At 47.8% G+C, this 24043-nt stretch overlaps 1 protein-coding gene across 1 annotated transcript in view; it reads left to right on the plus strand.

The window, feature by feature from the left end:
- The window catches only part of DKK3 (dickkopf Wnt signaling pathway inhibitor 3), a 295985-nt gene that overhangs the window by 252470 nt on the left and 19472 nt on the right, over positions 1 to 24043 (plus strand). The window contains exon 7 of the mRNA XM_086955944.1: positions 326 to 482. Coding sequence (XP_086812070.1) covers positions 326 to 482 — 157 coding nt within the window. The remainder of the gene's footprint in view (positions 1 to 325; positions 483 to 24043) is intronic.

The raw sequence follows: 24043 nt of genomic DNA on the forward strand, positions 1-24043 counted from the left end.
TCCGCTGTAGCATAGCTGTGCAGGTAGTGTTAGTATGCATTTAGACTATCGCGGGAGTGGGAAGCAAAATACTCACTGGTACTTGTCTGAAGACTCGAGGATTAAACTGTGAGCTGATTGCCGTAAAGTGATGTGCTGTGGGCACTGTAGGATACTGGCCGCTGTAGCATACCTGTGTAAGTAGTGTTAGTATACATTTATACTATACAGGGATGCCGTGGCGATGTGCATGTGGCAGTCTGACATCTGTTGGAGGGTTAGACCTCGAGTATATAAATAGATTAAAATGTATTTTCATGACATGCCTTGTATTCTTTTACTGCAGATAGTCTATTTCCTATGTGCACCCCCTGGCCCACAGAGGGAGAAAAGTGTCATGATCCCTCAAGCAAACTCCTGGATGTGATCACGTGGGAAATGGAATTGGAGAGTGTGCTGGATAGATGCCCCTGTGCTGCTGGACTGACCTGTCAGCTTCAAAGGTAAGCGATTATATTTAATATTAATGTAGTATTTAATTTGTGAGCAGCTTTTTATCCAGAATGTTAAATGTTCACAAAACCTGTCGCATCTTGTAGAACGGTATATAAGCATGATGTCTCAGTACTGTGTTCAGCACAGCCATCTCTAAATGGACTTCACATGTCTTTGCTCTTTTGAGTGAATCATCTGAAAGCAGACAGAAATCACTAAACTTACCTCACTGGGCCTTATTAGAAGGTAAGCAGATTTTCTGCAACTTAATTACGCCACCCTGGGTCACCAGTAACTCCAAGCGGAATCAGTAACTCCAATGGGGCAGAGATAATGAGCATTACAGTGGAACCTTAAGGTTTCCATAAGAAATTAGGAATTACTATGGGAATTGGTAATTTTCATACAATTCCAAAGGTATTTATTCATTTTTGCCAGACTTTCATGCAGAGTTCTGCTGCTTTCAGCAGTGGACACTTACAAAAAAAGGTCCCCTGTGAAAATCGCTGAATTGATTTTAAAGCACTCACCTATCATTACAAAGCATGGACCAGGAGATCTCTAGACATTGAAGTCTGTAGGTAAATTCAATCTGAACCCTCAGAAAACAAATGTCTTCATGTTCTCCCCTCTGCACTGCACTGCATGTTCAAGACTGGCTTTCTCAAATAATTCTACTCAAATAACTCTAACTCCTTCCTTTGTCAAAAATGTGAAATCCCTGAGCTTGACCGTAGACAAAAATTTGAACCTAAATACCCTCATTAACACATTAGATCATGGGGACAACATCAGATCAGACTTCTTTAGAGAATCAAGTCCCTTATCCCTTTAGAACACTTTTAAACAGTTGTCCAATCACTGATATTCTGAAGATGCGACTACATCAACTTTTTACTGTGTGGAATACCCCACAAAACTCCTGGCACAAATAAACTCAGCCCTTAATGCTACAGCTAGAGTAATATCTGTCGCCAGGAAATCAGAGCACATTGATCTGATCCTTGTCGCCTTAAAATGGCTCCCCATTGAGGTCAGGCACTTATTTAAGTTGATCTGTAGTTTTCACAAGGCCATACATGTGAGAACCAAGGAACTACCTAGCCTTCATACTGGTTGTCCTAGGTGGGTAAGACTCCTTCCTGACCTTGTACTATTAATTACAGCCGTCCTAGGCAGGACTGAGGAGGATGTAGCCCTGTAGCACATGGGACCCACTGGTAATGCTGTGAAGCCTGCTCACCCTACTATCACTAACAAGAAAGGTGGAACTGAGAGAAAGATAAGCGTGTCTAGTCAATGAGCTGAGTGCTGAACTAGTCATGTGTAGAGGGAGGGCCCACCCTAACATGACATAAATAAACATGGGTAATATCTGTAATCAAAGGAAAGTGAGCTCTGCTGGTTTTCAGGAGTCTAGGTGTCTCATGTGTCAACGCAAAACTGTCAACCAATCTTTGCCACTGCTGCTGTAAGTAATCACCACTATGGTGTCTTGTTGGGTGACGTCATCTTTGGTTTTTGCTCCTAGGTACTCGCTTCCACAGGTGAGTACCACCTCCTTCCGAAGGAAAGTACTGGTGGGATCCATGTGGTGGTGCATGAAATTACCTTCTATGTCTAAAACTTTACGTTTTAATATAGGTGAAGTATACAGGGGTAAGATTACATGTGAATTAGTGATGTTATTCAGACAAGTTATTTGTCCTTAGCATCACATGTGAACCCTCAACATGTTTTATCCTCTGGTGCCCATGAGGGTCTAGGCATTTGTGAGGACCAAATTAACGGGTCCCTATTTGTTGAATATTGTGGACTCATAAGTCTTTACTTACATGTCTTTATTCTGACTAATTAAGTCGAAAAGATATGTCGGCTTTCATTGAGTCAATGACTTAGAGGAAAAAGAGAATTGCAGTTGGAGAGAGTGAGTGGCACCCTATTAGTGTGCCATACATCAATCTTGTGTGTTTAAGTAAACATATTACAACAGGCACCTGTATTCAGGTTGTGCATCCAATCAAACAGTGTTCATTGCGGTACTTTGAAAACAGCTACCCATACATGTGGGGGATGTGGGGTTTTAATTAAAACAGTCCTCTTATGACTGGTGAGGGAATAAGGTGAACAGAGGTGGAAAAGCAAAGAGGGAGAGAATATATTTCTTCAGTTTCAGTACAGAGCCAATGTGATTACAGATACACGCTTGTTATGTACAGGTATTGTGCTATTAACAAATGAATAATACATTATGAAAAAAGTATATTAGTTAGATGTAGAAATTATCTTAAGTACCTTCTCATATTCATAGATCTGCCTCATAGGTATTGTGTGAGGCAGGTGGCGTTGTGGCAACCTAAAAAGTGAGTATGACCATGGATGCATCAATCTGAATAGAGGTTTTCATATACATGAGTACCAAGCTTGGATGTGCCCACAAATGGTACGACTTAGTAGTATGGATTTTAAGCAGTGAGACTAAATCCCAAAGAGTCGCTGATGTTAAGTTGGGAATTTATATGTTGTACATAATGAGGCTTTGATAAATAGTATATGTGTATTTTTCACCATTGAAATGTGAACCCTGCATGGACACTCTGCCCTTATGACTGTATATTGTGACATGGATGTAGTAAAAAATAAAACACATCTATATGCTGTATAACCTAAGGTGCTCAGATCTACTATAATGTTGTGGTCCCAGTGTCTCTGGCATGACCGGTATAAGAGAATGTCTTGACGGTGGTGGAAGAGCAGCCCTGATTCTCTTGGATCTCTCAGCCGCTTTTGATACGGCTCCTCACCTCCTTCTTCTAAAGCGGCTGATGGAGATCGGCATTTCAGATCAGGTACTGTGCTGGTGCAGATCCTTTCTCAACAATAGATCTCAACAGGTCTGGATACCACCGTACTGCTCTGACCCTAAAATTGTGGAAACAGGAGTTCCCCAAGGCTCGTCCCTAAGTCCCCTTCTATTCAATGTTTATATTACTCCACTTATTTATATTGCAGAAGCCTTAGGGGCGAAGATAGTGGCCTATGCTGATGACACTCAGCTTCTGTTCACATGGAGAAAACAAGATCTCTCCCCAGTCGCTGCGAGGCTCTGCCTCTCGACTGTCTTTGCTTGGTTAACGGCAGCCCAACTTAAATGCAACAAGGTTAAATCTGAAGTCCTCCTTTATGGGTCATTTCCTGACAACTTCAGGCAAGATCTCTGACCCCCCAATATTCCCTACCCAGATGCCGCTAGCTATTCTGCAAACAATCTGGGTGTCTGGTTTAATGAGGATCTTCGTTTCCCTACCCAGATAACCAAGCTTGTAGGTTCCTGCTTTGGAATCTTGAAATCACTCAGGACCTTCTTGCCGCTTCTTCCAAAAGGCGCAAGAGAGATGGTGACCAGAGCACTTGTACTTTCATGCCTGGATTACGCTAACGCCCTTTATGTGGGCCTTCCTGCCTATCAAATCCAAAAGCTGAAGGTTGTCCAAAACACAGCTGCCCTACTCCTGTTAGGCACTCAGATCCTGCAGCGCTTCCCCTCTTCTGAGAGAGCTTCACTGGCTCCCCGTTGCCCAACGCATTAAATTCAAAGCTTTCACAATTGCTCACAGAGCTCTTTTTGATGAGGGCCCATCTTATCTGAGAACACGTTTTAATTGTTATGCCCCTAGCAGATATCTGAGATCTTCCAACCAGTTTTTGGCAACCATTCCTCGTTTCCGGCTCTCTAGGATGGGAGGCTGCTCCCTCTCGGTTAAGGCCGCATCTACCTGGAACACTCTACCTCTTTATCTGAGGCGAAACCAAGACCACAGGCTCTTCAAGAAGCAACTCAAAACTTGGCTTTTCTCTTAACTCACTGTCTCCCATTTCAGCTCCTCCTGCTATTTTGTTTTCGCGCCGGGACACTCCTGAGTAGCTGTGCGCACTACAAATCTTTTTAACATAACATAACATAACACTCCTGTTGTGATTAAGGTGTATTGTAATCTTTTTTTCAAGAGGGGCCGAATGTTAACTAATCACAGTGTTACAAGGTGTTCCTCTGAGTTGGTTTTTAGGTCGCGCACCAGCATGCATGCATTGTCTGCAAGACCTTTTGTGATCCCTTAACACAGAGCTTTCCAAACTGTGTGTCCCGACACAGTACTGTGTCGCCTGCAAAGTGTGGGTGTGTCGCGGGATGACACTGGTATTAACGGGCACTTAGTACATAACTGCTGCTAATTAAGAGAGTGTAAGAGTGAGAGTGAAAGAGTGTCTCGGAGTCCGCCGCAGCAGCGTGGACTCCGAGACAGTCTGCTCTATAGGGGCCGGGCGATTCACAAGAAAGCCTCATTAACAAGTAAAAGGTCTTTTAAAGACCTGTGAAGTACTCGGGTGCGTCTGTGTGTGTGCCCGGGAAGCTGCCGTATATATCGTGGCCGTTGACTACTCAACAGACTGTGAAGGTTAACCGTGTCATAGACCCTTTGGGCAATGCGTCACAAGGTAATCTAATAGAGGAGCCCTGGCACAGCGACAGTGCTCCTGCAGACCACCCGTGAAAAATCAAAGAAGCTATTTACGTCAATTCTTTACTGTATAAATAATTAAAATGACTAAGCTACAAACACCCATGCAACACTTGTCCTGCCCTCCACAGTAGAATCTATAAGTAACATTAGTCACAAGTAAAGTGGCATGATGAACAATGACATGGTTGTAACCAACACAATGCATGCACGAACGGTTCCTCATAAATTACAATAAATTCATAGCTTTTTATTTTAAAGAATCTATATTTGCACTGCATCTTTGTTCGCAGCTCCAAGGATTTCATTACAGGTGTAAAGCTTGCTCCTAACGACCTCCATAAGCTGCAGATCTAGATATTTACTGTTCGAACAGTATGAAATAGCTTGGTAATAAGATCGTACGCCTTGTATAAAAGATAGTGTGGTGTGGTAAGTACTACATAATTGAAAGTATCAAATAAACTGCTCAGTATTTATAACTCCCCCTGCAGATAGCAAAGGATGCCGACATCCACACCTGCTAGAGTTCACCCTGTGATGACAAATGTAATCATATCCGAAAGTATTAGATTTTTAAACAAAGGGGCACTGATGAGTTCAGATAATGCTGCACTTGAGTACTAATGTGGCATGGTCTTCTCGGAAAAGCCCTTTACATCTTCCTCAAAGCTGGGGTGAGGTGACAGAGGGTGACAGACAGGGAGACAGATAGAGGGAGGAAGACATAGGGAGGGAGACAGAGAGAGAGAAAGACAGATGGAGAGAGACAGACTGAGAGAGACAGAGGGAGGTAGACAGACAGATGGAGACAGAGTGAGGTAGACAGACAAAGGGAGACAGAGGGAGGTAGAGAGACAAAGGGAGACAGACGGAGGTAGACTTAGGGAGAGAGAGGAAGGGAGACAGAGAGAGAGAGGGAGAGAGACAGAGACAGACAGAGATAGAGACAGACAGAGATAGAGACAGACAAAGACAGGGACAGACAAAGACAGATAGAGGCAGGGACAGGGGCAGACAGATAGAGGCAGAGACAGACAGACCGAGAGGGAGACAGCGGGAGGGAGACAGGGACAGACAGAGACAGACAGAGACAGGGACAGACAGATAGAGGCAGAGACAGTGACTGACAGAGACTGAGACAGACCGAGACAGCGAGGCAGTGAGACAGAGAGGGAGACAGAGGGAGAGAGAAAGGGGGGGGGACAGAGGGTGATAGAGGGAGGGAGACAGAGAGAGAGGGAGTCAGAGGGAGGGAGGCAGAGGGAGACAGACAGGGGGAGACAGGGGGAGACAGAGGGAAGGAGAGGGAGACAGACAGAGGGAGGGAGATAGAGAGAGACAGAGAGACTGAAGTTTTATCACTTTCTGTTCAGTACCTATAATTATTTTGTGATGCATATTAGAGAGCTTCCAAGCTGCCTGACTGCATTCTGCTCCTTCCATATCTTTGGAAGCAGTTTGTGATGTATCCAATCTACTTTTCTAGCCTGTTCGCTCCATGGCTTATAGTTCAGCCAATCACTCATACTGCTGCATTGTGTTGATTGTAATTCTGTTGTTGACTGGTTTAGTTTTGCTTTCATGTGGTCCACTTACTTTACTGTGCCTCCGTTCCACCGATTCCCATCTTTCCCTTACCGTTCCACCTTTGGGTAGAGATTAATATGGCTTGGTATGCTAAACCTGACACCGGGACGCCAGGGCGTTGAGTATCTTCTCATCATTTTTTGCACAGACATATGCCATGGTGACACAACTGACAGAAAATCCAGAATGGTGTTGTATAAATACATTGGTTAACATTTGAAAATGCCTTTAAAATAGAATGTTACAAAGCTTTGGGGATTTGTCACATTAATATAATGTTTTTTTGTTTGTTCTGCTATTTAAAATGACGAGAGGGGGGGCAAGATTTTAATTTACAAGCCCCTTACTTCTGGTGGATAATTCTAAACATATATTTCTTAGCTTGATAATATTCCTCAGGGGCCAGGCAGGATCCGGAAACTTTTTACAACAAGGCTCCCGTGCGCCTCTATGTTGCATGGTGGGTTTTATAGTAGTCTTTGTGCCACCCCCAGAAGGGACAGGCACCAACCATACCTTGCTTACACCCAGTTGTGCCAGTCACTGTCTTTGTTAGAACAGATTCGCAATTGCTTTATTAACCTTCCTGCTTTCTCAAATTTGCTTGAAAATGCACCATTTGCCCACTTTTTTTTCAAGATTTTCTCGGGGGACAACTCCCCCGAACCGTGCCGCAAGATGAGCATTGTCTAAAAGGTGTGTCACCAACATGAAAAGTTTGGAAAGCTGTGCTTTAACACAACGTTATTCCCGCCTGCTGCTTGTGATAGGTTCCCTCCAGTGCCCCTCTTAAATGGTGCGTCCCCACTTGTTCTACCAGCTGATAGTTCACTTCCGTTCAAGACTCAGCAGCACCGGCTGATTAGTCTCCTTACCGTTTGCTGCTTTATATTTTTTGGGGAGAACTATTTTCTTATTCACTGCAGCCTTTATCAGCACTCTTCTATCTCAGGCGTGCACAGCTTTTAGACACTAACCAGAAGCGCACGCGATTGGACAGATCTAATTACTAATCCCGCCCCCTCACCCGACGCTCGTGCTTGTCAGACTTGACTCCCACTCGTAATTCACATGTGCCTGGCACACTTCCAAAATCAAAACCCATTCGCTGAGGGGAGCTAAGGCAGGAAAGGCATCTACTTTCACTGAAGAACCGGTCTCTGCCAGGCATTAAACTCTGCTCTTGGGAGTGATTTGTTGTTAGGCTGTGTTTTGTTCTCTGTGTTACCATTAGGGCTCGGGCTTTTATGTATTTAGACGGCTAACACAACGAGGCTGGAAGGCTACCTGCCTCCGTAGGCATCAAAAACAGTTCATACTGCCACCCACATTCTTTGTGTATACTTGCAATTGGTTTTATATTTCCCTGAACAACGAGCCATTTCTAAATAAACCTGTGTGCCCACAAAGAAACAATATATGGGGTAAGAGTAACCCTTGCATTTACAATGCATTTACAATGCCTTGCATTTACTGCCGAGACCCCTGGTGTCATGCTCGCGCTGGTAGCTGTGCACCCTGTCCCGCCCGCTGAGCTCTGTGCCTGGCTGCTTGCTCCGGGACTGATTCCTGCGCATCACGACATCAGAGGAAGTAGGCGCCCCGCGGTCGTGGAGGCAGAGGAGGTGAGAGGCATGGCGGACTAGCCGAACGCGGGCGAGCAAGGGCGTCCCCGCCCGTTGGGCCCTGCGCCTGGCTGCTCGCTGCGAGCTGAGTCCCGCGCATCACGGCGACGCCGGAGGAGGCAGACAGTGTAGGTGGCGGGCGGAGTCGACCCTGCATTTCTTCTTTTTGCAAACCTGGGTACTCGCGGAGAACAGTTCTTGCCAGCTCTCCCCAAGCCTGAGGATTCCCCAATAAAGGAGATGTGGAAATTGAGGCGGCCCCCTACTGCCCGCTTCTGCACAGGCGAGCTGGGCAGGGGATCTGCAGGAAAGGGCCACCCCCCTTCCCCCCTCCCAGTTGAACATCGAAAACGGAGCAACCGGCTGTTAGAGCGTCTCCGGTGTGCCCTGTTTGCGTGTCTGGGCGGCCACTGCGCAGCTCTGCTCTGGAGATGCCTGACTTGAAGCAGCGTTAGTGCAGCCTGATGACCCAGAAGGTAACTGAACGCTAAACTATTTCAAAACGTTTTTTCAATATATACGCATGCCGGTTTCTCACTTTCTGCCCGGAATTTTTTTGCACGCAAAACTACTAATTCAAACACTCATGCCGGTCTTTCATTTTATGCCCGGAATGCACTGTAGGCTTTGCATTTTCGCGGGCTTTGCGGTCTCCTCACTCACCATTGGCCAATATGGCTGGGGCCATAAACTGGAGTCATAAATCGCCCTCCTGCCCAACAGTTGACCATGAGGCTGCATACCAACGCGGTCAGGGATCAGCAAAGCAGAGATAGGACTCCCTCCCAGCAAGCTAGGAACTGGACTTGCTCATATAGAAACTGAAACTGTCCTCCCCTGCTCTAAAAGCAACAACACCTAAAAGAGAACTATCATCTCGATCTCCCCTATTTGGTGGCCATCTTGGGCTAGACTCTCTCTCGCTTTGGCGGCCATCATGGACTAGTCATTCCCACTATCTGAACATACCCTAAGAACTGGCCTTTTAGACCAATCTCATCTACCACAGACTTTACATCGCTCTGTATCTAAATCTTCATGCGATTGAGTGTCTGCCTTTTGTTGCAGTATTATACTTTTGCTGGTATTTTGTACATTTGTGTAGCCTGCACCCATTTTCACTTTTTCCTCACCGGTGGTGCACTGATCGCTACCTCATATTTTACCAGTTGCTCACTAGTGTCTTATTTGTCTTTTGTAGCCTTTTGTTTGCACCTATATTGGTTCCAGTATTTCTTTAGTATTTTATTCCTATTTGTCTACTGTATATTTTGTAAGCTGCACCCATCTCACTTTTATCCCTATTATGCACTGATTGCTACCTCATATATTTTGTTCATTCTTGTAAGCTGCACCCAATCACTTTCTATTCCTGGATTACACCGATGCTACCTCTTACATTCTGGTTATTTTTGGCCATTCACTAGTGTCACTTTGGTTCCATTTAATTGATTGCTACCTCATATATCTTGTACATTTTTTGTAAGCTGCACCCACTCACTGTTTTTTCCTGGACGGCACCGATTGCTACCTCCTATATTTTTGGCTATTTTTGGCCACTCACTAGTGTCACTCTTGTGCTATGTAACCTACAATTGGCAGTTGTTCTTTGCATATGTGTATTACTATCGTTCTTCCTCCCATACCCACCTATACAGCCATCCCAACATGGATCTCATCGGCAAGCACACATATAGAATCAACTACCCATCCACTCTCACCAAAAAAGCTGCTAAATGCTTTAAACACAACTTCCTGAGGTCCCACCCTGAAACCCCCTTTGCCGACACCTACTTCTCACCGGTCAATGGAGCCCTGAACATTGATTTCATCTTCCACACCTCACGCAGAGCTCAATGGAGAAAAACGTTCCTCCCCCTACTCACCGTCTCCACCACCAGGAAAACCGCTCATGGCCTAACTCTCTCCATCACACCATCCCAACTCTTCCCTGGCAAAATCACCATTACTATCTACAATAACGGGATTGTCCTAATTCAATCCACAGACAAGAACCTGGAACTACTAGACAACCTGTTCCCCAAGTTCAAAGAACACCTTTCCAAGCTGCGGACCTCCACCCATAACTCCTTCAGCACTATCACTCCTGACGTCACAGCCCCCACCCACAACCTGTCTAACCTAGCTCAGCATCAGATTGACATGCACCTCACCTCTACCCCCAGCACCCTAGTCAATCACCCACCTGCTGTTACCACCCCACACTCCTCAATCACAGTCACAAACCTCTCCCCCTCTTACACTAGCCGCCCCTCTAACACTAACCCTTTGACCCCCACACATACCACTCCCATTCCTCACTCCCCTGACATAACAACCCCCACCCACAACCCCTCCAACCTAGATCAACACCAGAACGACACACATAACGACAAATCCTACCCTTTGTCCCCCCACTCTCAGTCCCCACTACCACCCGCTAATTAACCACGCAGAGCACACCACACCTATTATTATAACTCCCCCTCCCCACGACAGGACCATCCCCAACCCCATCTCCCCCCCATTCTCAGCCCTCACTACCCTTCAGGCTCCCCCATCACCACCAACATACACTCCACTTCCACCCCGCTCTCTCCGCCCGCTACCAATGCCCTCCTCTGCGCCACCAACCTTCCCCGTACCTCATTCACTCCCATCGCCCCCATACCCTCTCTCCTCCCTAACACCATCCCGAACGCCGACACCACGGAGCCCTGCGTGAACACCAACCCACCCCCCACTTGCACGATAATCCCCAGGTCAGCCACTCACCCATGACTCCCACCCCCAGCACTCACACTTATCCCACGCTGGACAAGATTATGTCCTCCCTCCTCCAGCTCAAAGAAGACATTCACACCATCAAAGAAGACATTTACACCATCAAAGAGCTACTCATCACACCCCCCAGACACACCTCACTCACCACCACCCCCTCTCTCAACCTGCTCTCCACCCGTCCTGTTGGCGCTTCCAAGCTACATCCTTCACACAGGACCGCGACCCACGCCCACAATCGCAACAACCGCACCCGTCGCCCACACTGGACAGCGATCCCTGCCCACAATCGCAACAACCGCCCCCGTCGCACATGCAACCCTCTTTCGGATCTCGACACTCTCACCCTCCTCCGCTCCTACGACCCAGCTGCCCTAAACCACCCAACAGCCTTGCACCTCCCCACGATACACTCAAATCCCCGTAGACCCCTCACACTAAACAACAGACTCTCCGTCGCGAATAACCTTAGAAAAGTCCCCCTCTCTCTAGTACCCTCTACCTCCCCTGACACACCCCGTCTCAAATGCACTCTCCTAAACTGCAGATCGGCTTCTAGACACTCCTCCGCCATCGCTGACCTAATCCTAACATTGGACCTTGACCTAATCATCTTGACTGAAACCTGGCTAACCGAATCTTCTACACCTATAATGGACATTCTGGTTCCCCCAACTACCACATCATTAGGCATGACAGGTCTGGCAAGATAGGTGGTGGAATCGCATGCATATACAGGAACAACCTTTCTGTTCTGAAAATCTCTGCATCGTCCCTACCCTCCCCAACTTCCTACGAATGCATCTGCTTCGATATTATCAGTGAGGGCAAACCGATATGCTCTCTTCACAGCATTTACCACCCACCCAGAGACAACCTCTCCTTTGTCCAACAAATCATGGACATGATGTCAACCAACGCCGGACGACAGCCCACCCAAATATACCTTGGTGACTTCAACCTCCACTGGAACGATTACAATGATGCGGTGGTAAATAGTCTTAAAAACCTCCTCGACGCCCTGGACCTCACCCAAATATGCAACAGCCCGACCCACGAGAAAGGCTCTATCCTCGACCTTATCATCGCCAAAGAGGACGCTATCCAACTTGAGTCTATCCAACCATGTGACTGGTCAGACCATCATATTGTCACGTTCTTCATCAATGAAAAAGTCAAACTCAATACGGGTCAATCCTCCAGACCTAAAGTCTGGAAAAGAGATCTGAAAAAACTCAACCCATACTCCCTACCCCCGAACAGCCGCGACCTCTTACTCCCTCCTACGGGCGCTACAGATGTCCAATCCTTGACTGACCACTATCTCAACGCCATGACCTCAATAATTAATGAGGCGGCTCCCATGCAGCTAAAAAGAGTCTCCGCTAAAATCTCCAATTCATGGTACGACGGGAGTCTCAATGAAGATAGACGAGCCAGGCGAATGGCAGAGCGCACCTGGAGAACAGCTCCCTCTGCACTGCACCTGAAAATCCTGAAGAAAAAGAGAAACGCCTACTTCAGGAAAATAAAGCGCTCAAAAGCAAACTTCTTCAGCCTCCAGCTCGACCAAGCAAAAAACCGTCCAAGAAAACTGTTTGAGCTAATCAGAACACTAGCCAAGGAACAACCCCAACCTCTAAGTACTTTATGCAAAGCACCCTCCTGTGAAGACTTCGCCGCTTTCTTTACCCAAAAAACTGCCAACATAAAGAGTGATCTCCGCACTGATGCAAGCCTCTTCGCCACACCCAACTGCATAACACCCACCGAACCAAAAAACAATGCTACATGGTCTTCCTTTGACACCTACTCCGAAGAAGAAATAGGCAAACTGCTCAGCACCTTGAAACCTTCCAATCACCTCACGGATCCCCTCCCTGCTAACGCTGTCAAATATTTCTCTCCATTGCTCCTTCCACTCTGGACTAAAATTATCAACAGCTCGCTCCAACAAGGAACCATCCCAGACTCCCTCAAAGTTGGACAAGTCACACCTTTACTAAAGAAACCTACCGCTGACCCATCCGACCTAAACAACTACCGCCCCATTACCAATATTCCCACTCTCGCCAAACTATTGGAAAAATGCGCACAACTACAACTGACTAAACACATTGATCAGTTTGATCTCCTCAACCCTCATCAATCAGGCTTCCGAGCAGGACACAGTACTGAAACTGCTATGACTCACATAATTGACGACGCCCTTCAAATACTAGATCAAAATGATACCTGCCTCCTCATCCTTCTTGATCTCTCTTCAGCATTCGACACTGTTAAACATGAGAATTTACTCGAACTTTTGAACACAAGAATGGGTATATCTGTGACTGTTCTCAAGTGGTTCACCTCCATTTTACACAACAGGTCGCAGAAATTCAAGAGTAACAACCTGATGTCCTCGCCAATACCTGTTTCGTTAGGCGTCCCCCAAGGATCTTCCCTATCACCAACTTTGTTCAACCTAGTTATGGAACCTCTCACCACCTTGCTACAAGCATCCAAAGTACTTTTTCACATGTACGCAGATGATACCCAACTATATCTCAAATTACAATCCCCCAATTACATTTTACTCCTGAACTCAACGATCAGAAGCACACAATCCTGGCTTGCCGATAATCATCTCAAACTCAATGCTCTGAAAACAGAGTTCCTTCTGATTTCACCTCCCGCGAAGATCTCTACCACTCAAACCTGGCTTAAACGGCTAACTGCACTCAATGTCCAACCCACCATAGTGGATTCAGCAAAATCTCTAGGCATAACTCTCGACTCCAATCTCAACATGCAGCATCACATCAGCAAGGCTACTAAGGGAGCAAACTTCCAAATCAATACCTTGAGGAAACTTAAACCCTTCCTGCCAGCCAAAGACTTCCAAACTGCAGTACAAGCACTAGTAATCCTGCGAATTGAATACGGCAGCATCACCCTCTGCGGTCTTCCTTTAATGACTACTGCACCCTTAAGAGCTTCTCTAAACGCTGCAGCGAGACTCATCACTGGGTCAAAAAAACACTCGCATATCTCCCCTGACTTGAAATCCTTGAACTGGCTGCCATTTGAAGCCAGAATACATCTGAAAATCGCCTGCATGACACACAAGGCTGTACACCTGAGCTCTCCCGGATACATCACTCAGAAACTGTCAATCTCTGGCGGCTCTAGAAACACTAGAGGCACTAACAATCTTCTGCTAAAACCTCGTAGATTCCGGAAGGAAAAAACGTATAAACGCTCTTTCTCAGGAATGGCACCCAGGATCTGGAACTCACTCCCTCCTGAAACCAGGCTCATCTCCTCCATCACACTTTTTAAGAAAGAAGTAAAAGCTATTCTCATGGCCAAATACACTTGACCTATTAATGTGGATCTGTAAGCCTCTGCACCGATATGAATTTTTTTTGCTCGATCCCTATGATTATGTGTTTTACCTGTATTATTGACTTACCTGACTATCTATGCACACATTTATCTGTAATACTTGCATTATTGATGTACCTGTTCCACTTTACTCCCTGATGACCTGCTTTTCACTCGCTTGTTGGTATTCCCTGCTTTGTAAAGCGCTCTGATATCTGCAAAGATCTTGTTCGCGCTATATAAAACTTTCAAAATAAATAAATAAAATAAAATAGAAACAGCAGAGAGGTGTTGTAAAGCACATATAGGATCACCTCTCATTTACAGAGAGGCTCCGTGATGTGCTTTATGCAGCTCTCGTCACCAGCTGAAGCTTGTTGAATGTCAGTCCTTAGACAGCAGAAGGGTTTATAAGAAATCCTGCATTTCTTTCACACAAAGCAAAGTGCCCCCTAATGTTACCCGCCCAACACCTCGAAGTGCATGAAACGAAGCAAAGAGGAGGGAGCTCTTCAGTGAAGTGAACATACCCAAAGTGTGCCAGGAGCTATTAATATCAGTTTTATTTATAAAGTGCACTGAGATACTGGAGGAAGAACAGCAATGTAAACATGAGAGAGGATAGGCAGCGGCCCTACAGAAAGACAAGAGTGTTCGGAGCTCATCCAACAGTCACATGGTTTGCTGGAGCTTTCATATTCAGTCCCCATTACTCAGGGCACAATAAGCATTTGCAATGCAATAAATCTCGCACTTACGTGAGTTTGAACTATTTGCATTGTAAATGACAATGCCTTTTATTTATGGGTTGATTTTTAAAACATAAATAAAAGGCATAGGGCCAGATGTAGGTGGGAGATTTTGGCCATTTACCGGCCGGTAACGGCCGAATTCGGCCGTTACCGACCGGTAAATGGAGATGTAGGGGGTAAAAAACATGCATTTTCGGTAATTTTACCGAATCGGTAAAATTACAGAATCGTTAAAATTACCGATTCTGTATATTTTACCGAATCGGTAAATATACCGGTCGGTAAAATTACCGAAAATGCATGTTTGGTATGTAGGTGCCAATTTTAACATTGACACAGGGCTTTGAAAATCGGTATTTTACCATGCAATACAATTGCATGGTAAAATACCGATTCAGGTGTACATGCACATCTGTGCATGTACACCTGTGCCATGTGGCGCACATACATGCCCTAAGGGCATGTATGTGTGCCACATGGCACACAAGCCTAAAACAGGGGTGCCAGAGGGTGTCAAAGTGACACCCCCTGCATCCTTGCAAAATTCGGTATTTACCGATTCGGTAAATACCGAATCGGTATTTGATATTGAATCCTATGGGCTTCAAGGCCCATAGGATTCGATAGCAAATACCGATTCGGTATTTACCGAATCGGTAAATACCGAATTTTAAGGATTCGGTAAAGAATCCAGATGTTGGGACCTACATCCCATTTACCGATTTTGAAATACCGAATCGGTAAGATTCGGTATTTCAAAATCGGTAAATGGGATTTACCTACATCGGGCCCCTAGTCATTTACAATGTCAATTGCTTAAACGCTCGCAAATGCGAGACATTTTGCATTGCAAATCTTGTTAATTTCAGTTCTGGTAGCTGCAACTGCTGTGCTCATAGGGGGGCATGGGGGGGTCAAAGATCACCAGGGGCCATATATTATGACTAATCAAAGTGTACTCCGTGCCGATTTTCAACTCCGGTTAGAGAAGTGCCAATTGCTATGCACATAGAGGGTGTGGCAAATCACCATGCCATCTAGCAGGGCACCAATGTAAATCTACAGTAACGAGGAACCACTAAAATAAATTGCATTCCGTGTAGTAAAAATATACAAAATGGTGCGTGATGGCTAATTTACATGACATGGTGAAAGAGAAAAAGTCTCTACAGGCTCGTAACTTACTTGTCACTTTAAGGCCCCCCGGTTGTCCCCACCTAGGAAATTCTCAACTGTCCTGAAGGGAGGATGAGTTGTTGTGAAGGAGCGGTTTTTAAACCCTAAGCCTAGAACAGCGTCTAGGCTCTCTGTGTCTAGCATATATTGCAGTATTATACCTCTAATAGTACTTTGTTTTCTCTTGTAACCTGCACAATTGTCACTTTTTCCTCCTGTATTGCACTGTTTGCTACCTCATGTATTTTGTTTGCTCACAATTGTCACTTTTACCTCATGTAACTTATCGTCTGCTTTTGTAATTTTGTTCATTTGTAATTTTCTGTTCCTATTGTGAAGCGCTCTGACGCCTTCGGGTGAAGTCCGCGATATATAAAAACACATAAATAAATAAATAAACAAAAATAAATAAATAAAATTCATCTGGCCCTCCTTAGGTTTTTCATACTTATTCTGTTAAGTTGGCAATGTTTAAATATGTCTCAAATACTGTAAACATTGCAGTTAAGTTCTGTTTTAAAAATACAATCAAATACCTGATTGCCAAACATAATGTTCTGGTCAGACAGGCCTTACTAATGTGTATAAGAATCCACAGTGTGATTTTTAGAATTGGGGTGTGGGGGTTTTGAAGTACAGTTGGAGTCCCTTCCCTTTTGACACATACTCCCTGCTAAGCTATAAATGACAAAAGATATTAATGATGGTCCATTACAGAGAGGTTTACTGCTGCAATTTTTCCCCCACTTGAAACAAAGCACTGCTATCAAAATGAAGTTTCTTTTGGCCAGAGCCTGGTGGAACCCCCCTCCCCCCCCCCCTCCCTGGGATGACCTGAAAGCCCCTGCACTAGTAGATCACTTTCAAATTACTGAAGTGATGTCAGGTAGAGGATCGTCGGTAGATAAAGTTCCCTTTATTCAGTAATGGCACTAATGGGTTACAGAAAATAGTTCAGTGAGTAGTAATGGACATAGAAGTTCCCAATAAGGGGCAGATGTTTGGTGGTGGGAACAGTTACCATAAAATTCCCAGGCTATGGCTTAAACAGTAAAAGTGAGACTTGTATATATATCAAGTTTGATTACGTTTTTGTAGGTTCTAGATCCACTTGTGGTTGTGTGCTGTTTGCTTATTACTGACTACGTGTGACTCCTCTGTGGTCATTAACATTCTAGGGTATATGAAGACTATCACATGGTCTGTATATTGTAATGGGGTACAATATGTAGGTTTGGGTAGAACATTTGGCTTGATATATCAACAGATCATGTAGCCCTTTGCAGTACTATCTCTCTAGTGTATTCATGTTTTCATGTGGGAGCCCATTGTTTGTTGATGACTTATGATCCATTTGCTGAATGCTAACCAGAAAATGTTGTCATTCAGGCCTCTATCAAAGGTTCTGAGTCGATAAGCCCATTCCTACTCTTTTTGAAAGAGTATTCTCTCTGCGTTTGTATCGATCTTGTGAAGTGTTTCCAGAACAATCCATTCCAGGTCATCCTTTGTATGTTTCTCCAGGCAGAAATGATTACTCATCCGTGTGGTTATCTTGCAGCATCGGACATTACTGAGGTGTTCCCCTCTCCGTACTTTTGCCTTCCTGAAGGTCATTCCTATGTACTTAAGCTGGCAAGGGCAGGTGATTATATAAATAACGTGCATGGTGTTACAGTTGGTATGTTTTCTTATTGTATCCAAGTCAATGGGTTTGGTTCTTTTTGTGAGGTGGCATTCTGAGCATTTTCCACATGGAAAATGTCCCTTGACAGGTTGTAAAACCCAAGCTGTAGACACTGTGCTTCTCTGCTGTGGGTGTGATGTGGGTCTAGTGTGAACCAGGTAGTCCTGTATGTTTTCCACATGTGTGGGCAAACCTGGGTTTGGCCCAGGCTAAAGCTCTGTAGGTGATAATGTTCCAATTTTTACTGATCCCTTTCTTAACCTGGTTGGATGCTGTGCAGTAGGTGGTAGCGCAGGTCAGGATGATTTTGTTTGTGAATCTGTTTGTCTGTTTCAGGAGGCTTCTTCTGTTTTGATTCCTTGCATATTTGTTGCATTTTTTATGATCTGAATTGGGCAGTTCCTCTCTGCTACTTTTCCCGTCAGGGCACAGGCTTCTTTTTTAGGGCTCGCCTGCTGATGCGCTTGCGCATAGCTGGCGAGCTATATTGTGGCTTAAACAGAGCTTAACCACCTCGGCGATTTGTTGCAGTGCCCGAGAAAAAAAGCTCAATGCGCAAGCGCATTGGCAAAAAGCGCGTGCACATCAAAGCCACCAGCACATCAAAGCCTCCCTCCCACAGGTATCTCAGCTTCCCCCAGCCTGCATTTCTCCTCCCCTAATTATTCAATGCACGGCCGGCGGCAACATCAAAGGCTGCTGCTGCGGTGACTCGCATTTCTCCTCCCTCCTCCCCTTTCACTGCCCAGGCCGGTCGTACTTTCACTTTACACGGCCGCCAGGCCGTGTCTCCCGTTTATTTTAACATGGCAGCTTTTATGTTTGTATAGTCAGAAATGTTTTTGTCATTTATTTCCATCAAAACCTAAACAAGAATACTGAACTTAAAAGTTGCCTTTAATTGGTGCACTAGTTAGTATCTAGTCTCTCTGAAATCATATAATTGCAGGAAAGACCTCTAGTAACGAACTCTGTAGTCAGATACCAGGACACCAAGTCACCCACCATACAGCTCCACCGATGCACCCACCACACAGCTCCACCGATGCACCGACCACACAGCTCCACCTATGCACCCACCACACAGCTCCACCGAGGCACCCACCACACAGCTCAACAGATGCACCCACCACACAGCTCCACCTATGCACCCACTGCACAGTTCCACCGATGCACCCACCACACAGCTCCACCGATGCACCCACCACCCAGCTCCACCGATGCACCCAGCACACAGCTCCACCGACACAGCTCCACCGATGCACCCACCACACAGCTCCACTGATGCACCCACCACACAGCTCCACCGATGCACCCACCACCCAGCTCCACCGATGCACCCACCACACATCTCCGCCGAGGCACCCACCACACAGCTCCACCGATGCACCCACCACACAGCTCCACCGATGCTCCAACTAAGCTCCACCAATGCACCCACCACACAGCTCCACCAATGGACCCACTAAGCTCCACCGATGCACCCACTGCACAGCTTCACCGATGCACCCACCACAGAGCTCCACCGAGGCACCCACCACACAGCTCCACCAATGCACCCACCACACAGCTCCACCAATGCACCCACCAGACAGCTCCACCCACCACACAGCTCCACCTACACAGCTCCACCGATGCACCCACCACACTGCTCCACCGAGGCACCCACCACACAGCTCCACAGAACGACCCACCACACAGCTCCACCGATGCACCCACCACACAGCTCCACCAATGCAGCCACCACACAGCTCCACCGACACAGCTCCAGCGATGCACCCACCACCCAGCTCCACCAATGCACCCACCACACAGCTCCACCGACACAGCTCCTACGATGCACCCACCACACAGCTCCACCAATGCACCCACCACACAGCTCCACCAAGGCACCCGCCATACAGTTCCACCAAGGCACCCACCACACAGCTCCACCGATGCACTCCCCACACAGCTCCACCGACACAGCTCCACCGATGCACCCACCACACAGCTCCACCAATGCACCCACCACACAGCTCCACCCACCACACAGCTCCACCTACACAGCTCCACCGGGGCACCCACCATACAGCTCCACCGAGGCACCCACCACACAGCTCCACAGATGCACCCACCACACAGCTCCACCGAGGCACCCAGCACACAGCTCCACAGATGCACCCACCACACAGCTCAACAGATGCACCCACTACACAGCTCCACCTACACAGCTCCACCGATGCACCCACCACACAGCTCCACCGATGCACCCATCACCCAGCTCCACCGATGCATCCAGCACAGAGCTCCACCGACACAGCTCCACCGATGCACCCACCACACAGCTCCACTGATGCACCCACCACATAGCTCCACTGATGCACCCACCACACAGCTCCACCGATGCTCCAACTAAGCTCCACTAATGCACCCACCACACAGCTCCACCGATGCACCCACCACCCAGCTCCACCGATGCATCCAGCACAGAGCTCCACCGACACAGCTCCACCGATGCACCCACCACACAGCTCCACTGATGCACCCACCACATAGCTCCACTGATGCACCCACCACACAGCTCCACCGATGCTCCAACTAAGCTCCACCGATGCACCCACCACACAGCTTCACCGATGCACCCACCACAGAGCTCCACCGAGGCACCCACCACACAGTTCCACCGATGCACCCACCACACAGCTCCACCAATGCACCTACCACACAGCTCCACCGATGCACCCACCACACAGCTCCACCTACACAGCTCCACCGATGCACCCACCACACAGCTCCACTGATGCACCCACCACCCAGCTCCACCGATGCACCCACCACCCAGCTCCACCGATGCACCCACTACCCAGCTCCACCGACACAGCTCCACCGATGCAACCACCACCCAGCTCCACCGATGCACCCACCACCCAGCTCCACCGACACAGCTCCACCGATGCACCCACCACACAGCTCCACCGATGCACCCACCACACAGCTCCACCGAGGCACCCACCATACAGCTCCACTGAGGCACCCACAACACAGCTCCACCGATGCACCCACCACACAGCTCCACCGAGGCACCCACCACCCAGCTCCACCGATGCACCCACCACCCAGCTCCACAGACACAGCTCCACCGATGCACCCACCACACAGCTCCACCGATGCACTTCCCACACAGCTCCACCGAGGCACCCACCATACAGCTCCACCAAGGCACCCACCACACAGCTCCACAGATGCACCCACCACACAGCTCCACCAATGCACCCACCACACAGCTCCACCGATGCACCCACCACACAGCTCCACCGATGCACCCACCACACAGCTCCACCGATGCACCCACCACACAGCTCCACCGAGGCACCCACCACACAGCTCCACCGAACGACCCACCACACAGCTCCACCGATGCACCCACCACACAGCTCCACCGATGCAGCCACCACACAGCTTCACTGATGCACCCACCACAGAGCTCCACCAATGCACCAACCACACAGCTCCACCGACACGGCTCCACCGATGCACCCACCACACAGGTCCACTGATGCACCCACCACACAGCTCCACTGAGGCACGCACCATACAGCTCCACCAAGGCACCCACCACACAGCTCCACCGATGCACCCACAACACAGCTCCACCGAGGCACCCACCACACAGCTCCACAGATGCACCCACCACACAGCTCCACCGATGCACCCACCACACAGCTCCACCTACACAGCTCCACCGAACGACCCACCACACAGCTCCACCGATGCACCCACCACACAGCTCCACCGATGCAGCCACCACACAGCTCCACTGGCAAAGCTCCACCGATGCACCCACCACCCAGGTCCACCGATGCACCCACCACCCAGCTCCACGACAGCTCCACCGATGCACCCACCACACAGCTCCACCGATGCACACACCACACAGCTCCACTGAGGCACCCACCATACAACTCCACTAAGGCACCCACCACACAGCTCCACCGAGGCACCCACCACACAGCTCCACAGATGCACCCACCACACAGCTCCACCGAAGCACCCACCACACAGCTCCACAGATGCACCCACCACACAGCTCCACAGATGCACCCACCACCCAGCTCCACCGATGCACCCACCACACATCTCCGCCGAGGCACCCACCACACAGCTCCACCGATGCACCCACCACACAGCTCCACCGAAGCTCCAACTAAGCTCCACCAATGCACCCACCACACAGCTCCACCAATGCACCCACTAAGCTCCACAGAAGCACCCAACTCACAGCTTCACCGATGCACCCACCACACAGCTCCACCTACACAGCTCCACCGATGCACCCACCACACAGCTCCACCGAGGCACCCACCACACAGCTCCACCGAACGACCCACCACACATCTTCACCGATGCACCCACCACACAGCTCCACCGATGCACCCACCGCACAGCTCCACCAACACAGCTCCACCGATGCACCCACCACCCAGCTCCACCGATGCACCCACCACCCAGCTCCACCGACACAGCTCCACCGATGCACCCATCACACAGCTCCACCGATGCACCCACCACACAGCTCCACCGAGGCACCCACCATACAGCTCCACCAAGGCACCCACCACACAGCTCCACCGATGCACCCACCACACAGCTCCACCGAGGCACCCACCACCCAGCTCCACCGATGCACCCACCACCCAGCTCCACCGACACAGCTCCACTGATGCACCCACCACACAGCTCCACTGATGCACCCACCACACAGCTCCACCGAGGCACCCACCATACAGCTCCACAAAGGCACCCACCACACAGCTCAACCGATGCACCCACCACACAGCTCCACCGAGGCACCCACCACAAAGCTCCACAAATGCACCCACCACACAGCTCCACAGATGCACCCACCACACAGCTCCACCGATGCACCCACCACACAGCTCCACCGATGCACCCACCACACAGCTCCACAGATGCACCCACCACCTAGCTCCACCGATGCACCCACCACACTGCTCCGCCGAGGCACCCACCACACAGCTCCACCAATGCACCCACCACACAGCTACACCGATGCTCCAACTAAGCTCCACCAATACACCCACCACACAGCTCCACCAATGCACCCACTAAGCTCCACTGATGCACACACCACTCAGCGCAACCACAGCATTACTCAGCGCAACCACAGCATCACTCAGCACCACCACAGCATCACTCAGCGCAACCACAGCCTTACTCAGCGCAACCACAGCATCACTCAGCGCAACCACAGCATCACTCAGCGCAACCACAGCATCACTGGTTCAAATATGTTCTTTCAATGTTTCAAGCTGTTTTCAAGCGTTCATGCTTTATTACAAATCACAAAAAGATGTTAATATTTCACTTCTGTTCTTGGATTTTCGTCACAATAAAAAACACTGAACATAATCTTCACAAAAGTTATTTACAAAAGTTTAAGCTATTGCCATTACAAATTAAATAAATTATTTAAGTATTAATTATTTTTAAAAATTAAAAGCCATTGTTATTTGTAATATCAATACATCTAAGTCACGTAAATACAAAACATGTTGCATTACAAATGCTATAAGTGTTTGCGAAAGTTATAACTATTGGCATTGTAAATAACAAAGCTATTAATTTAGCTATTTTAAAAAATAACACATAAAAAAAATTTCATTTATAAGACCAATAGCTCAAACTTTCCTAATGCGAGCCCTATTGCATTTCCAATGTTTGTTGTATTCTTGGAGATTGCTACAATTAAGGCAAAATCTCAAAAAATGACTATATGGAAGATGCTCCCTGAGAGGATATGAATGGAAGCTGTCAAAGCATGATTGGCTGTTCTTATCAGTTGGTTTATAATAAGTTTTGGTTCTAAGTCTTGTCTACTCTGAAAAGATGGTTACATGAAGAAAAGCCAACTCGGTGCGATGTGTAGAACAAATAAATTGCAGGAAGTTCTATTGGGTGTTGCTTCAGAAGAAATAAAATGGCTCAAAACCACAGAGCAAGAGGGGGGCAATCACACCATGCTCTACTGGTGGAAAATAAATTACTAGACGGTCACTGAAAAAGAAC

This window comes from Lissotriton vulgaris, chromosome 2_1 (assembly GCF_964263255.1).
Source record: "Lissotriton vulgaris chromosome 2_1, aLisVul1.2, whole genome shotgun sequence".
Taxonomy (NCBI): domain Eukaryota; kingdom Metazoa; phylum Chordata; class Amphibia; order Caudata; family Salamandridae; genus Lissotriton; species Lissotriton vulgaris.